This window comes from Zeus faber, assembly GCF_960531495.2.
Source record: "Zeus faber genome assembly, chromosome: 15".
Classification (NCBI taxonomy): Eukaryota; Metazoa; Chordata; class Actinopteri; order Zeiformes; family Zeidae; genus Zeus; species Zeus faber.
Genome location: NC_137194.1, coordinates 1,746,916 through 1,765,471, shown reverse-complemented (window position 1 = coordinate 1,765,471; position 18,556 = coordinate 1,746,916). Strand labels below are relative to the sequence as shown.

At 43.1% G+C, this 18,556-nt stretch overlaps 1 protein-coding gene across 1 annotated transcript in view; it reads left to right on the top strand.

Moving 5' to 3' along the window:
• The window catches only part of lama5 (laminin, alpha 5), a gene marked incomplete at its 5' end in the record, with an annotated part of 118,944 nt that overhangs the window by 31,426 nt on the left and 68,962 nt on the right, over positions 1–18,556 (top strand). Inside the window, 17 exons of the mRNA XM_080014483.1 lie at positions 1–84; positions 852–949; positions 6,837–6,952; positions 9,915–10,033; positions 10,244–10,334; positions 10,427–10,561; positions 11,922–11,978; positions 12,255–12,395; positions 12,643–12,780; positions 13,015–13,149; positions 14,301–14,435; positions 16,095–16,232; positions 16,317–16,369; positions 16,673–16,772; positions 16,855–16,907; positions 17,355–17,460; positions 17,743–17,842. The exon at positions 1–84 is cut by the window's left edge and continues 87 nt beyond it. Of these exons, the coding sequence (XP_079870609.1) occupies positions 1–84; positions 852–949; positions 6,837–6,952; positions 9,915–10,033; positions 10,244–10,334; positions 10,427–10,561; positions 11,922–11,978; positions 12,255–12,395; positions 12,643–12,780; positions 13,015–13,149; positions 14,301–14,435; positions 16,095–16,232; positions 16,317–16,369; positions 16,673–16,772; positions 16,855–16,907; positions 17,355–17,460; positions 17,743–17,842 (1,799 nt within the window). The remainder of the gene's footprint in view (positions 85–851; positions 950–6,836; positions 6,953–9,914; positions 10,034–10,243; positions 10,335–10,426; positions 10,562–11,921; positions 11,979–12,254; positions 12,396–12,642; positions 12,781–13,014; positions 13,150–14,300; positions 14,436–16,094; positions 16,233–16,316; positions 16,370–16,672; positions 16,773–16,854; positions 16,908–17,354; positions 17,461–17,742; positions 17,843–18,556) is intronic.

Below are 18,556 nucleotides of genomic sequence, written 5' to 3'. Positions count from 1 at the left end.
ATCCGCCTGCGCTTCCTGAGGACCAACACACTGCTAGGCCACCTGATGGGAAAGGCCCTCAGGGACCCCACGGTGACACGCAGGGTGGGTCCTACGCAACACACACACACACACACACACACACACACACACACTGCAATACACCCCACAATGACATGCAGGGTGGGTCCCACCAAGATGAGATAAGATGAGATAAGATGGTTCTTTATGAATTCCCCGGCGAGTCTTATGCAGCATTTCAGCAAGGAACATGATGCAGGCTATGAAAATATTATATTAATATGAATATCAATACATCATAATAAGTAAAGTATATCTCAAGATATATACATTGTAGTTGTAAAGATTACAGTGTCAGTACCTTATTGTTAGTGTTACAATGTCACAGTGTTACAATGTCACAGTGTTACAATGTCACATTGTTAGAATGTCACTGTGTTACAATGTCAGTGTTACAATGTCACAGTGTTACAATGTCACAGTGTTTCAATATCACCTTGTTACAATATCACCTTGTTACAATATCACCTTGTTACAATGTCACCTTGTTACAATGTCACTGTGTTACAATGTAACAGTGTTTTAATGTCACCTTGTAACAATGTCACCTTGTTAGAATGTCCGTGTTACAATGTCAGTGTAACAATGTCACAGTGTTACAATGTCACAGTGTTACAATGTCACCTTGTTACAATGTCAGCATTACAATGTCACAGTGTAATAATGTCACCGTGTTACAATGTCACCGTGTAACAATGTCACCGTGTTACAATGTCACAGTGTTACAGTGTTAGAAAGTCAAAACATCTACATGATAATGGTGTGTGTGTGTGTGTGTGTGTGTGTTACAGTACTACTACAGCATCAAGGACATCAGTATTGGAGGACGCTGTGTGTGTAACGGACACGCTGAGGCCTGTAATGCAGTGAACCAGAATGACCCCTTCAAGTAAGACACACACACACACACAGTAAATCAAACATAATCATCATAACTCACAAAGCTCAAACTTGGCCCCAGACTGTCAGTTTGATTTGGACTTTTTTCTTTACTACTTTGTTCTGTGTGTGTGTATGGGGTGGGGGGTGGGGGGTGGGGGTGGTAAACACGGTTGACTATAAAATATTATTCATGATTTTGTGGACACACACCCTGCAGCAGTGTGTTTCTGTGTCTCTGTTTGAGATGAAATGCAAATCAGCAGCGATCTCCATCAACATGGTGTTCTACACTTAAACCACAGAGAAGAGAGGAGGAGATATCACTCCATCATGGAGGGATGGAGGGATGGGGGATGGAGGAAGAGGAGATGTGGGAAATAGAAAGCAAAAATAATGAAATACAGGAATGAAAGCAATGAAAGAAGGATGAAAGGAAGGAAATCAAGGTGGAAGGAAAGAGATTTGGAGTTGGATTAAATAAAGAACGGATGAATAAATGAATGAATGGAATAAAAATCCAGGAAAATAAAATAAATTTAAATTCAGAAAGGGAAGAAAATATAAAAGGAAAGGAATCCAGAGAACGAAGAAAATATAAATATTAAGGAAGGTAAGATTGATGGAGCGAATTTCTGCAAATGAACACTGGATCGACAGAGACAGACAGGTAGAGAGAGCGAGAGATAGACGGAGAGAAATAGACAGACAGGTAGAGTTGGAGATTTCTTTATAATGATAGTTTCCATAAAAACGTCCTACACTTTGTGATGGGACAAGATGGAGCTTGTGTGTGTGTGTATGTTTCCACTGCTATTTGAGATAAGAGTAGACATCAAACACAACACTGGAGGTAACTCCACTTACACTCGCACTGTCATTAATTTAATAAACGTGTGTGTGTTTCCTTGAGGCTACACTGTGTGAGTGTGTGGGTTTTTTTTGAAGGACTGTATTATTACACAGTTGCATCTCAATGAATCACACAAACAAACTCCTTCACATTAAAGTGGTAATCCGTGAGATTATTTTGTTTAAATTTGATCCTTTCATTTCCTGGCCCTCCATAAGAAACATCCGCTCAATGTATCTTGTGTTCTCTGTACCCTCTTTCTGTTGTTGGTGGCGGGGTCCGCCTTTCCCGGCTACAATTCAATGATGGGGGGGGGGGAACGTTGCTGTTGCAACTGGAATTCTGTGATTTCTGGACTAGTAATCCAGCCAACAGACACAGATCTGATGGACTGACTGATGCTTGTACAGTGTGTTGTATAAAGTATATTTGAAGCTATGTCTTCACTGATGTCACCCCCAGAACGCTGGTTGTAACATGTTCAAAATGGCGTCTTCTCAAAACACTCAGTTGGCACAAATCAAAAATACCAGCCAGTTTTTTTTGGCAGTTTTTTTTATTGTAAGGTCCTTGGTTTTACAGAGTTAAATATGCTAGAACATCCAAAAAATACGAGAGAGAGAGAGAGAGAGAGAGAGAGAGAGAGAGAGAGAGAGACCGACCACAACTGACTGACTACGGATCCAGAGTCAAACTGAGCGTGGGGCGGGGCTCCCATATATATCATACATATCCATTTAATTTCCATATATTTATTGTTTATTATTAGGTTTAGTTTATCTTGAAATTCATTTTTTAGTTTGTTGTATTTTCCATTTTTTGATGATTCTTAGGTTTATTAAATACTGCCATTTTCCCTCACATTACTTTGTGTTGTTGTTGTTGCCTGTTTTGTGATGGGATGTGTAAATATCTCACCTAAGCACCGATCGTCATCCCCGAAATGTCGTCACATGATCAATATGTTGGTGTTTGATTTTGCTCAGTCTGATCGCGCAGCGCTGGACATACACATGTAATATCACAACTCAAGGTGAGGCGTGAGACGTGATCTCGGCTTCCTCTGTCAGCTCCACGTTCTCAGGATGTTTGTTGACGTAGGACGTGGTTCTGGTCGCTCTGTTCAGCTTCGTTGGGGCTTTACTGTGCACGACCTGTCTGGAATCCACATTATAAGAGTGTGTGTGTGTTCCGTTCCCATGTAAGTCAGTAGAGCCAGAGGATTGAGATGGAAGTGTGTCAGTTCCTGAACGGAAAACTGTGATTTGATGTTTTTTGTTTTTTTTTCCCTAAACCGTTTTCTTCCATCGTTGGGAGTAAGAACATAATGTCGTAAATCTTTTTTTATATAACTTTTTAACGCAAACTGAAGAGAGACACAATTGAAGAACAATCTAAACCAAAACGGTGTAAAAACACAACTTAAGTAAAGTATATAAAGAAAATAGGTTTTATGAGCTGCTTAAAACAAGCATCAGACTGGGCTGATTTGCTAATGTAATAATAATGTAATAAAAAAAATGTAATAATAATGTCATTATAATGTAATAATAATGTGATAAAAATAATGTAATAAAAATACTGTAATAATAATGTAATAAAAATACTGTAGTAATAATAATGTAATAAAAATAATGTAATTATAATGTAATAATAATGTGATAAAATTAATGTAATAAAAATACTGTAGTAATAATAATGTAATAAAAATACTGTAATAATAATGTAATAATAATGTAATGCTTAGAGGGTGACTGTACCAGACGCATGGGGTTGAAACTGATCGGAGCTGCGGCGCTGTTGCGGTGCAGAGCCCCGCCCCCAAACAAAGCAAATAAAAACAGTGTGTTTTAATTGTAGATGTATTTAATTTACTCCATTTCCTACTGCTGCCTAGCAGATCACAGATCGCTTCTTGGGGCAAATGCTCTCGCCCTCCAGCGCTGCAAGCAGGAAGTGGTGCGTTTGAGGCGATGGGGAAACTGTCCTTCCCTCATCCGCTTCCACCACAAGTGCGGCGTTCAGGGAAGCTGCTCGCGCTCTCTTTTTCACCATACATGTGTTTGCATGGCACGGCACCCAGACGGAAGTTTGATTTAAATTCATACTGAAATATGATCAAATACACTCATTAAACAGAGGGAATAAGATAGAAAAGCCTGCCTCGAATATAAACAATAAACAATAATTTGAGGTATGAGCTGCTTCCTTTCATGCTCATATCTCCCAGTGTTTTTCCTTTGGCTGGTGATGTTTTATAGACGTTAACAGCGTTGGGACTGTACTGATCTCCTTCTTCCATCTCATCCAACATGGCGGTGACCTGTACACCTCCTTCCTTTCAACACCATTGCCTTTCCCTTCTGTTCTGTCCATCAAGCGGAATCCCAGAGATGGAGGGGGAAGGGGTGGAGAGGTCGCCGGGGATGGTGACTGATGAATTAATGTTTGACCAGAACAGAGTGGAAGGTTCCGCCCCGAAGGCGAGAAGGAGGAGGACGCCGATAGCCTTTGACCTTTCACCGCGACGGCCGTGTCTGAGATTGATGACCAACCAGGAGAACTCCCGTCGTACCGAGCCCCCCAGAGAGACTGGACCCGGAGCCGGAGCCGCAGAGGATGAAACGACGTGAAGATCTGACGGAGCGGAGGAGAAACAAAATACCAAACTCAACTCAATACTCCTACATATATTACTTAAAGCAGTGGAAACGAGCGTCCGAACGTCTTCAAGAGAGGCGACCCCAAACGAGATCCAAGGAGGAGAGTGAAAACGCAAAAAGTCTCGACTGTCCCGGCCTGAACCATTTGAAATGAAAACCAAAAGGATTGGAACCCGACGTGCTTCCACCCGAAGTGGTCGCATGGACCTCGGTTTTAATCCCACTTGAGTGGATCTCCATGTCAAGAACAACAGCAGTTTGGCCTCCGCACGCTTGAGACCCAAACGTGTGTGTGTGTGTGTGTGTGTGTGTGTGTGTGTGTGTGTGTGTGTGTGTGTGTGTGTGTGTGTGTGTGTGTGTGTGTGTGTGTGTGTGTGTGTGTGTGTGTGTGTGTGTGTGTGTGTGTGTGTGTGTGTGTGTGTGTGTGTGTGTGTGAGAGCTGGATGGGAAGGAAGAATTACGGAATTCAATCATTTTTTCATTCCAGTACTGCAAACAAAGCCTCTGAATATGAATATAACACCGAACTGTGTCTAATACACGAAAACAAATTGGAGAAAGAAAAAAAGACAGAAATGTTTCCCTTTTGGAGTATTTAGTCTCCAGAAGAAGTGATGATTATTATAACCCTCCATGTGGAACGTCTTGGGATGGAGACGCTGTGTTAGATAAACCTCTCTGACAGTTTAAACACTTTCAGCCTCCCTCTGTTTAACGTCTGGAACGCACGCAGGAGCCGCGCCCGGGGAGGGAACGCATCTTTTACCAGCCGGCGTTTTGGGGCAGCGCAGATCTCGATCAAAGTCCCGTCGCCGCGGCGTGTGCGATGTATGGCTGGATGGATGCCCGGGACCGGGGAGCTCTCCTGGTGCCGTGGTCTGAGCCCCGCCCGCAGCACGGCTTCAAAACGCGGGGAGACGCCTCCTCCTCCGCACGCCAGGCGGAGGAGAACAGGTGTTTGGAATTCTCATAAATCCCCCTCACCTCCTCAAGACTGCGAGTCCGAGGGCAGAAAACCCAAATATCCACAGACTGGCCTCATCATCATGGCCCCTGGGCTCTGCTTGATGAGGAACAGCAGCTCTGGACACTCTGGGGCTCAGGGAGGCGCGCGCTGGAACGTGCGCTCTAATCCAAATTGGACAGATTAATGTAAGACATGTGTTTCCTGAAGTGGCCTCCAGGGGAGGAGTTCCTAACCCTTTTTTATGGAGAGGCCCCCTTTGCCATGACCCTGCTGAGAATAAACATTTCACTCTGAAACTGACGACAAGGCTAAAAGCGGCAAGAACTGATAAAACATTACATTCATTGAGTTGAATTGATTTATTTTGTTGAAAACAAGAAACTAAAATCAAAAAATTGAAATATATACTCTGTACTAGGACCTTTCTAGGACTGGGTGGGAGTAGGACCTTTTTTAGTATTGTACTAGTACTTTTTAAGACCTTTCTAGTGCTGTGTCGGACCTTTCTTCAGGAGATACTCAGCCCAAAATAATGTGACCACGTGCCTTTCTGGGTGTAGAGACGGGAACTTTGATGTAAAAACAACCTTTCAGAGCCCTCCTTCAGGGTGCTGGGTTCTGAAGGAGGGTGTGGTTGGTTGGTTGGTTGGAGTCCTGCGCTCGTCCACTCCGTGTTCCGGAAAAAACACCAGTTCCCAGGTTGCGTTCTGTAGGAGGAAGTGGAGGATTTGGCTTGAAAAACCCCCATTGAAAGTCACTTCCTAACTGGCTCCGACAAATCTGATATCGAGGGAACAAAGGAAGGAGGGATGAGGAGAGGTGGATGGGGAGGGGAGAGATGGAGCCATAATAAGATCAGGAGACGCTCTGAAGATCATGAAAGGAGGGATTTACTTTTTCATTGTCCGGAGTCACTTCTCTTTCTTTCTTTCTTTGTCATTTTCTCCTCTTTAAAAGGAGGAGAAACACCAGTTAGTTGGAGCCAGTGAGGAAGTGACTTTCAATGGGGGTTTTTCTTCAGTTGTTACACACCTGAAGAAGACGGAGGAATGTGATCTTTAAACACTTCAACCACAGTGCTGTGTGTTTGTCTGTCAATAAAAGTGTGTGTGTGTGTGTGTGTGTGTGTGTGTGTGTGTGTGTGTGTTCCCAGCCTAAGACAACGCAAAAAATGTCCCTGTTCTTTATGTCATTACAATGTTTTGTTTACATTTTGTTGTTTACACTGTGTTGTTATTTCCAGAGTATCGTAGTTGTTTACAGAATGTTGTTGTTTTTTAAAGCATTGTTCTTCCTTACAGAGTGTTGTTGCTCACAGAATATTGTTATTGACAGAGTATTATTTACAAAGTATTGTTAACACTGTGTTGTTTACACTATGTTGTTATTTACAGAGTATTGTTGTTGTTTACAGGCTGCAGTGCGACTGTCAGCACAACACTTGCGGTGTGTCATGTGACCAGTGTTGCCCTGGATACAACCAATTGCCGTGGAAACCGGCCACCACCTACAGCGCCAACGAGTGTGAACGTGAGTACAGAAGCACACACGTACTGTGGCTCATGTTTACCTGATTTTATGTTTGTTGTATTTATTGGTGCTTTTAGGATTTTTGGGTACAAGTCAGGTGGTGAAATGTTTAATGTCATGGTTTGAATTAATCGGTATGAATTTTATATATTCTTAACACACGTGTAATAAATGCTACAACATCAGCAGATAGGGATTCAATAAAAACGATGAATTCATTTTTCTATTTCAACATTGTGTTTATATATAAATATAATGAAGTTGAAGAGTCTCAGAAAACTGGGCTTTCCTGGTTCCTTGTTTTGACACAGTTATGATAGATTAGTGCTCCCTCTGGTGGTGGGAAATGTCCCGTCGGAGCATCAAGGTGTTTTGCCTTGTGTTGGACGTAGAACCGTGGCTCCTCAGAGCTGCGGTTCTGTTTACTCACAGCAACCGCCTGCTATCAGTTAGCAGGGCTCTGGTTTTATTTAACGCCCAGCAACAGAGATATCACTGAGATTGAGGAATGAGGGCGGGGCGGGGCGGGCAGCACTGAAACTCCATAAAACTAAAAGCCTGTTTTTCAAGACAAGACACTATATGTGTCAATATATTTATTTTTTATTCTAATAAATTGATAAGCGTCCTGAAGGATCGACAGTCAGAAGAATTGGTTTCATTGTTTTTTAAACTCAAAAGGATACCTGTCGAAGCGTAATTGTTCATTGCTCGTAGCCGGGGTGATGCCCATGGGGGGGCTGACCACGCCCTCCTTTTCCATTTGGAGAAAACTTGATTCGGGGGAACAGGAAGTGAAATGAGCTGCAGATGGAGTTTCCATCGGAGCCTTGAAACCAGCAAAGCAAGGTGATGTCACAGGGTCGGGGCGACAGGACGAGCAGGCGCTGAGGAGCTGATAAGAGGCTTCACACACACACACACACACACACACACACACACACACACACACACACACACACACACACACACACACACACACACACACACAGACTATAAATAGTGTGTGTGTGTGTGTCTTTGTTTGCATTTTATTTTATCTTTATCTCATGATAAAGGTACATATGTATTTTCCAACAAACATCTCCCATCTCAACATCTACTATTTTCTGAGTGTGTGTGTAACTCTTGTTTCGTGTGTGTTGTTGTGAATATATTTGTGTATGTTTGTGTGTGTGTGTGGGGGGGGGGGGGAAGTGTCTCAAGAAGTTCATATCCGTGCTTCTCCCTTGAGAAAATCTAATCTAATCTGGCGTCGTTCTCCAGATTCCTCTCCTGTTCCTCTCGTCTCCAGACGTCTCTCCTCCTTCTTGTCCCTAATCACACTGTAGACAACACCTCGTCAGACAGACAGTTAGTCAGTCAGACAGACAGACAGACAGACAGACAGACAGTGAGAGGTTCAGAAAGCACTACAACTCCCTCATACTTAAAGCCAGTTGTTTCAATATTGTAGTCTTGGTATGTGTACATTTTTATTCAAATAAATCTATAACATGTATGTTGCAGCAGCATCCTAAAAGACTGAGAAACAGCAGAACGGTAAATGTTATATAATATAAAAATATGCTATGTAATATAAAACATGCTATTTAATATGAAACACATGATATGTAATGTAAAAATATCCCATCTAATATAAAATATGCTATCTAATATAAAAACATGCGATTCATATAAAACATGCTATGTAATAAAAAAACATGCTATGTTATATAGAAATTATGCTGTATGATATAAAAACATGCTATATGATATTAAAACATGCTATATATAATAAAAATATGCTATGATATAAAAACATGCTATATAATATAAAACAATGCTATGATATAAAAACATGCTATATAATATAAAAACATGCCATGTAATATAAAAATATGATATGACATAAAATATGCTATGTTATATAAAAATATGCCATGTAATATACAAATATGCTATTTGATATAACAATCTGCTATATCCTGATTCTAATGACAGGATGAAAGTTTACTCTCCACTCTCCTCATGCTGATCATGATGGTCATGTTGATCATGTTGGTCACGATCATGTTGATCATGTTGGTCATGTTGATCATGGTGATTATTGATTATGTTGCTCATGTTGGTCATGTTGATCATGGTGATTATTGATTATGTTGCTCATGTTGATCATGTTGGTCATGTTGGTCATGGTGATTATTGATTATGTTGCTCATGTTGATCATGTTGGTCATGTGGCTCATGTTGGTCACGATCATGTTGATTATGTTGGTCATGTTGATCATGTCGGTCATGTTGGTCATGTTGATCTTGTTGGTCATGATCATGTCGGTCATGTTGGTCATGATGGTCATGATTATGTTGGTCATGTTGATCATGTTTATCATGATCGAGTTGTTCATGTTGGTCATATTGGTCATGTTGATCATGATCGAGTTGTTCATGTTGGTCATGATCATGATGGTCATGTTGATCATGTTGATCATGATCATGTTGATCGTGTTGATCAGTTATTCTACTTTTTATACTTTTCATCATTTGATCAAAGCTGTGACACAGTTTTCCAAAGCACTAATCACTCACTGTACTGTTATTGGATGGATTTTATACTACTATTAGAATAAAAAAAAAATATATATATATATATATATATATATACACCATATTTTTGTAAAAATGTTTAATTTATTCATTTAATTATTCATCTATTCAACTATTTTTATACAACATATTTTTTTTATGTTATGTATGTTTTTCTTTCTTCTTTATTTCTTTCTTCCTTCCTTTATTCATTCCTCACCAGCAGGTGGATGTGGATGATGTGTTTGTATGTGTGTCCTGTCTGTGTGTGTTGCGTCTGTTGTTGATGCATGCGTCACCTTCGAATTGTCAGTCCTCCATGTCAAATTCCTACAATGTGTTTCGTCTCTGTTACGTTGTGTGTGTTACATTGTGTGTGTTACATTGTGTATTTCAGAGTGTAACTGTCACCGTCACTCTTTCGACTGTTACTACGACCCCGAGGTGGAGCAGAGACGAGCCAGTGTGGATCTCCATGGAAACCACCAAGGGGGCGGAGTCTGCCTCAACTGCCAGGTAACCACACCTCTAGTCTAATCCACTCCAATCCAGCCTGATCTGATCTGATCTGGTGTAGTCTAATGTAGTTTATTCTATTCTCTTCTATTCTACTGTTTTATATTCCTGACTTTTTCTGGTACTTTTATGCTGAGTTGATGGAGCTATTTACCAACAGTAATATGGTATTGATTTGTCATGCCCCACCCCCTCTCTCCCTCTCTCCAGCATCACACTATTGGTGTGAACTGTGAGCGCTGTATTCCCACCTACTTCAGGTCTCCAGAACATCCCATCGACTCCCCTCTGGCCTGCTCACGTGAGTGACAGCCATCCTTGAATGAGTGTGTGTTCTCTCTCTCTCTCTCTCTCTCTATCGTTTATTTTAACCGCCCCCCTCTCCATCCTCAGCGTGTGTGTGTCAGTCGGACTTCACGGACGGTACTTGTGAGGACCTGACCGGTCGCTGCTACTGCAAACCCAACTTCACTGGAGAGAACTGTGACTCCTGCGCAGAGGGTTTCGTCAACTTCCCCGACTGCTACCGTGAGTCCACCGGCGACTTTCCCGTCACGAAACACAACTTTTCTTTCGTGGAAGTGGAATTCTTTGTCACCAAGGTTGACTTTTCTGTCACAACGTCCACTTCATGAAAGTCGACTTTGAAAATGATGCTGACCTCAGTTGGTCGAACTCCTTCGGAAGCTTTGTCAGACAGTTTGCACTTAAATTAGTTGCTTATTATTTGGCCTTTATCAGTTCATGTGATGAGCGTGATCCCCATAGTGGCGCTCAGATTCGTATCACTGTTAGTTCTTGTCGCTAATTTCTGCCACCTGTGGCCGGGACTTGTATTGCAACCAATTTGATGTATCTATTTTTAACTATGTGGGAAATGGATTCCCACTGTCGGGGGTGGACTTGTGTGAAAGTGGACTAGTTGACATGTAACCTACCTGAGAACACCGTGCTGTGGGACATGAGTCATTACAGCAAAAGAAGCACCAGGGTGAACCAACATATTATCCAACTTGTAGAATCAGATGTCCATGATGTCCATATGTACGTATGGATATATTTTCTTTTCATTTTGGATCTCTCCTCTAACAGTTGAAGTGTTGCTTAAGCTCAGCCTTCAAATTAACTCCCAACCAGCTCCACAGATGTCATCCAGAGATGGAGCCCGAAACTACTGAGAATGCTCTGGCTTACTGATCCATTAGGGACGAGAACCAAGGGAAGTCCACTATGGTCCGCTGTGGTTCACTATGTCCACTATGGTCCACTGTGGTTCACTATGTCCACTATGGTCCACTGTATTCCACTATTGTCCACTGTGGTCCACTATGGTCCACTGTGGTCCACTATGTCCACTATGTCCACTATGGTCCACTATGTCCACTTTATCCACTATGTCCACTATTGTCCACTGTGGTCCACTTTGTTCACTACAGTCCACTGTTGTCCACTATGGTCCACTATGGTCCACTATGTCCATTTTGGTCCACTATGTTAACTATGTCCACTGTTGTCCACTATGGTCCAATATTTCCACTTTATCCACTATGTCCACTATTGTCCACTGTGGTTCACTATGTCCACTATGGTCCGCTATGTCGAAAATGTCCATTTTGGTCCACTATGGTCTGTTTTGCTGGCTAGCTATCAACCTATGCTATTAACCATCTAAACAGTTTTGATCCTTGATGATGTCATTGATGACCCTCATGTTGCTTTGCAGTGGAATTCCCATTTTAAGTTCTGCTTCGTCATATTCACCTGAGGACAAGAGTTTAAACGGTCTCATGGAATTTGAATCTCCCTCCATCTCTCCATCTTCTCCATCTGTCTCGTGTCCCTTCTCCCTCCATCTCTCAATCTCTCCATCCCTCCATCTCTCTCTCAGCCATCCCTACGTATCCCAGCAACAACGGTGAAGCCAAACCTGCAGGAGAGATCATCAGTAAGACCTTCTGTGCCATCCTAACTTAACTCTCCAGATGTTCTCCTGTTCTAACCCTCCAGATGTTCTCCTGCTCTCTAACCCTCCAGATGTTCTCCTGTTCTAACCCTCCAGATGTTCTCCTGTTCTAACCCTTCAGATGTTCTCCTGCTCTCTAACCCTCCAGATGTTCTCCTGCTCTCTAACCCTCCAGATGTTCTCCTGTTCTAACCCTCCAGATGTTCTCCTGTTCTAACCCTCCAGATGTTCTCCTGCTCTCACCCCTCTCTCTCTCAGACTGTGAGTGCAGTGCAGCAGGTACGGTGGAGAACTCGTGCAGACCGGATCCTCGGACCAGAACCTGCGTCTGCAAACCTGGTTTCAGCGGCGACCACTGCGACACCTGCGCTCCAGGCTTCTACGGACTCAACTGTCAGGGTGCGTCCAGGTTCCAAAGTTAAAATGTACACATATAAATACACACTTTGCTATATCATATGTGTTTAAAGTTTGTATGGATCAGGGGTCAGAGACCGGGTACCAGAACCTGGGCTGAGGTTCAGGTCCACGGTAAAATGGATTTTCCTTTGATTTCTCCAAGGCCCTGGACACATGCTGAGGAATGTTATTTTTGGCATTTTCTATATGTTGTTCCTTTGTGTGTGTGTGTGTGTGTGTCCTCCAGCGTGTCGATGTTCCGGTCCCGGCTGTCTGGACGGGTCATGTGATTCGGTGACGGGTCAGGGCGTGTGTCGCGGTGGTTTCCATGGCGACGAGTGCGACCGCTGCGCCCCGGGATACTTCAACTACCCCCTCTGCCAGCGTGAGTGTCTCTCGACCGCCCTCTCTCTCTCTCTCTCTCTCTCTCTCTCTCGCGCGCTCTCTCTGAAATTCAAATTCAAGGTACTTTTATTTTAGTGTTACTTATTTGATCTCCACTTTACAGTATATGTACAATTTAGAATTTAAATAATTACAACATTAAAAACACCTCTCTCCTCTGGCACTGAAGCAATCAGTTTCTTTTTCTGTAAACATGTAAAATGTGTTTTTCCAGTGTGCGCCTGCAGCTCCCTGGGCTCCCTCCCTGGAGGCTGCGACGCCTCTGGCCTGTGTCTGTGTAAAGCTGAGTTCCAGGGTCCACGCTGTGAGCAGTGCCGGGCGGGGTTCCACTCCTACCCCAACTGCCAGGGTACACACACACACACCAGGCATCATGAAACCTTGTTCCTCTTCTTACATCACTACTGTGTCTTGTTTGTGCTCGTGTGTGAGTGTGTTTGCACCGTATAATTGGATTTATTGATTTGTTTGCTTATTTGTTTGCCTTTAGGTTGGATAGTATCATAGATTTTTTCACAGTTATATTTGACTTATGTATAGCATTTGTTTTATAAAAGTGCACATATTTAATTTTTTTAAATGTTTTATTATTATTATTTGTAAGGGACCACGAAGAACATATGAGTTACCATTCTACCACATCATGTCATGTGTACTCCCTTGGGGGGTTACAGTCAGTACAATTAAATGTATATGTATAGTTTTACACGTGTGTATATACTGTATACATACGTACTGTATATGTGCCACACAATCAACAGTACAGTAACAACACTTTGCATGCACACTGTTGGGGGCGTTGAAAAGCCTGTTCCCAAGTGCACACACATGACCAGGTGTTCAACTCGCTGCTCAACCTCATTACAAACAAAATAAAAGTAAAACAAAACACAAACGATGAAATCATTTCAGGATCAGTTTCTTCCTCCGGGTACATTTCCATGTACGAGGGATTTGGTGCCTTTCTACAGACAATTAGCATTTAAAAAAAAAAGTTTAACAGTCTGAGAGAAATTGAGAATAAAACCAATAATAAAATGAAATAGAAGAAAAATTGAAGGAGAAATAAAATTGATAAAAATTGTCAATTAAATTCAAATATCCAAAAAATACTAAAAATACAAAACAGAAAGAGCCAATATACAGAATATGCTAAATCAAATAAATAATTCTAATGAATAACAATCATAATAAAATAAATAAAGCATTGCAGTTCCATCTCCTTTCAGTGGTCGGTTCACGACCATTGATAGAAGCGTGGTCACGTCCAGAACCCTGCCTTTGGTATGGAAGGTATTATTGATCGTTTTCATCATTTTAGTTTTGATTTATTAGAATGATGGGTTGATGCAGGGCTCTTCTCTTCTTTACGGGAAAAAGCGTTTCTATTTCTCCTAAATACAGTCCAGAATAATTTAGGACCAACTGGAGGAAAAGCCAAAACCTTCCGTCCTCATTTACCCTGAAGGAGCTGAGCCTTGTTCCTCTTCCTGTTCCCAGAGTGCCGCTGTGATCCTCGCACCTCATTGGACGAGGCCTGCAGCGCCGCTGGGCAGTGCCCCTGCCGCCCCAACTACGGAGGAGCATCATGTGACCAGTGCGCGCCTGGTTACTATGGTTACCCCAGCTGCACACGTACGTCGCCATTAATATCATTATTATTATTATGGTTGTACAGTGCATCTGGAAAGTATTCACACCCCTTCACTTTCCCCACATTTTGTTATGTAACAGCCTTATTCCCAAATGGATTCAATTCAATCTTTTTCCTCATCAATCTACACACAATACCCCATAATGACAAAGCAAAAAAGGTTTTTTAGAAATTTTTTCAAATGCATTAAAGTATATACGCTGAATTACAGCATGAACATACAGTATGTATTCGCAGCCTTCACCCAGTAATTTGTTGAAGCAGCTTTGGCAGCGATGACAGACTCCAGTCTCCTCTGGAATGATGCTTCCAGCTTGGCACACCTGGATTTGGGGTATTTCTCCCATTCTTCTCTGCACATCCTCTCAAGCTCTGTCAGGTTAGATGGGGAGCGTCGCTGCCCAGCTTTTTTCAGCTCTTTCCAGAGATGTTCAATCGGGTTCAAGTCTGGGCTCGGGCTGGGCCACTCAAGGACCCGGTCTGAGGCCCTGAGCGCTCTGGAGCAGGTTTTCATCAAGGATCTCTCCGTACTCTGCTCCGTTCATCTTTCCCTCGATCCTGACTCGTCTGCCAGTTCCTGCCGCTGAAAAACATCACCACAGCATGATGCCGCCACCACTGTGTTCACTGTGGGGATGGTATGAGCAGGTGATGAGTCCTTTAGGTGCCTTCTGGCACACTCCAAGCGGGCTGTCATGTGCCTTTTACTGAGTAGAGGCTTCCGTCTGGCCACTCTACCATAACAGCCTGATTGGTGGAGTGCTGCAGAGATGGTTGTCCTTCTGGAAGGTTCTCCCATCTCCACAGAGGAACGCTGGAGCTCTGTCAGAGGGACCGTCGGGTTCCCGGTCACCTCCCTGACCAAGGCCTTTCTCCCCCGATTGCTCAGTTTGGCTGGGCGGCCAGCTCTAGGTAGAGTGCTGGTGGTGCTGCCTCTTCCATTTACGACCGATGGAGACCACCGTGCTCTTCGGGACCTTCAATGTTGCAGAAATCTCCTTGTACCCTTCCCCAGATCTGTGCCTCCATACAATCCTGTCTCGGAGGTCTACAGACAATTCCTTTGACTTGATGGCTTGGTTTCTGCTCTGACATGCCCTGTTAACAGTGGGACCTCATAGAGAGGTGTGTGCCTTTCCAAATCCTGTCCAATCAGTTGAGTTTACTACAGGTGGACTCCAGTCAAGTTGTAGAAACATCTCAAGGATGATCAGTGAAGTGAAGGGGTGTGAATACTCTCCAGATGCACTGGTGGTACAGTTACAAGGCTGCATCTGCTTTTCAAATCTGGCGCCAAGATTTAAACCAATTTAGCCACAGGGAGGCGATATAATAAACAGTCAAACATGAAAACCTCAGCCAGCCTCCCCGTCTGACCTGGAGATAGGGAACTTATGATATATATATATATATTTATATATATATATATATAATATGGTATGAAGGTCTCATTTCGCATTCCGAATTTAATTTGGCCGTTATTATTATTGTTTATTTAGCATTTTCTAAATATTGTTTATAAATTATTTTCATATTTCCTATTCAAAAATGTTATCAAATATTTATTATAAAATATAATTATGATTTTGTACTATGATTATTTTTATTCTGATTTAATATTATCATTGTCATTCCTCCAGCCTGCCAGTGTTCTCCTGAAGGCTCGCGCTACTCGGGCTGTGACCCGCTCGCTGGGCAGTGTGTCTGTCTTCCTGGCGTCCAGGGCCTGAGGTGCGACTCCTGTGCTCAAGGGAACTACGGCTTCCCCAACTGCCACGGTGAGACAACGACTGGATACCAAGGTGCAGGAGGTGGACAAAGGTCTTTTTAAACTTATATTTACCCATCTCCTCCCCGTCCAGCCGCCAGCTGTCACCCTGCCGGCTCGCTGCAGTACGTGGTGCAGCCAGAACCTGTGAGTTAACAAGTCTTACATGGAGCTAAATTAAATTATTTAAAGAAATTATTCAATTAGAAAGAAAACAATAAACTTTAGTTCTGTGAAAGATAGTTTGTTATTGCAGACAGTTAACAAGGTTCTTTGTTGTGTAAATTACTGTCACATTTCTTCTAAATTTCCATGTAAACCAATGGAACGGTAGTGGAGTAAAGCTGTCATGGTAACAGTAACGTTGCTCTCTGTCGCCCCCTAGTGTCAGTATTAGTGGCCGTAGTCGTCGTCATGGTAACAGTAACACAGCTCTCTGTCGCCCCCAAGGGTCAGTGTGAGTGTCGCCTCAACGTGGAGGGTGGGGCCTGCGACCGCTGCAAACCGCTGTTCTGGAACCTGTCGCCAGACACTCCAGACGGCTGTTCCAGTAAGACACACACACACACACACACACACACACACACACACACACACACACATGTGTTCTGATTTCCTTCTCGCTGTCTCAGGCTGTGAGTGCAACATCCCAGGAACCATCAGTGGAGTGGCTGAGTGTGCACAGGTGAGTGCATTACCCATCATGCTTTGGGGGATACTAAGTATGGTAACTGTGTTAGCTCAGTGGATGGCTGCAGAGGGGATCAGCTAGCCGAGCTCCTGTGAAACGAGGGAAATCCACCTTCCAGCATCTGAATAGCTGAGTCAATTTAGACACTGCGCTGAAACTGGCAATTCTGCAAAATAACCACACAAAGCAGCTTTCTAAAATCATTTTCTCACGAAAAAATGTAATTATTCATTTTTCCTTCTTTTCTTTTTTATGGAATTCTGTATTTTATGACTATATAGTTTCTTATTTACTTATTATCTTTATTTTTCAATATTTTCAATTTTATTTTATTATTTTTCGCGTGTCCCATTTAATTTTCCTTTTTTAATGCCTTTCTTCTGAAAAATTGCAGCATTCTAAGTTTTTCTCTGATATACATGTGTTTTGTGTGACCTGCAGAGTTCTGGTCAGTGTCCCTGCAAACCCCATGTCTGCAGCGGGACCTGTTCTGTTTGTAAAGATGGATTCTACAACCTGCAGGAGCACAGATACTTCGGCTGCCAGGGTGAGTCAGGACCAACAGCACCTGGAACACAAGCAAAAGATATAATACAGGCTGATACCTTAGACAGATGGATAGATAGATAGATAGACGGACAGATGGATAGATGGACGGACGGACGGACGGACGGCTGGATAATATAGCATTGTCAGAGGGAAATTGAGAAAAAAAATAACAGTTTTTGACTTGCTGCAGTGATCAGTTGTTCAGCAGTTGGACGTCATGTCCTTTATCTTTGTGTCTCATTTTTTATTTCCATGGACGTCTCAACGCGTGTGGTTGCAGGTTGCCAGTGCGACATCGGAGGAGCGGCAGGTCAGTCGTGTGGAGAGAGGAACGGACGATGCCGCTGCCGCCCCAACGTGGAGGGACCCAAATGCAACCTGTACGTCAGAAATCACATAAGCCCCTGTACTACCCCCAAAACAACAAGCCCCTGTACTACCCCCAAAACAACAACCTCCTGTACTACCTTCAAGACAAGCCCCTGTATTCCCCCCAAAATAAGCCCCTGTACTACCCTCAAAACAATAAGCCCCTGTACTTACCCCAAAACATCAAGCCCTTGTACTACCCCCAAAACATCAAGCTCTAGTACTACCCCCAAAACAACAACCCCCTGTACTACCCCCAAAACAAGCCCCTGTACTTCCACCAAAACCACAAGCCCCTGTACTCCCCCCGAAACAACAAGCCCCTGAAACAACAAGCCCCTGTACTGCCCCCAAAACATCAAGCCCTTGTACTACCCCCAAAACATCAAGCCCTTGTACTACCCCCAAAACATCAAGCCCTTGTACTACCCCCAAAACATCAAGCTCTAGTACTACCCCCAAAACATCAAGCTCTAGTACTACTCCCAAAACATCAAGCTCTTGTACTACCCCCAAAACAACAACCCCCTGTACTACCCCCAAAACATCAAGTCCCTGTACTACCCTCAAATCATCAAGCCCCTGGACTACCCTCAAAACAACAACCCCCTGTACTACTCCCAAAACATCAAGCCCTTGTACTACCCCCAAAACATCAAGCTTTTGTACCGCCCCCAAAGCAACAACCCCCTGTACCACCCCAAAAACAACAGGCCCCTGTACCC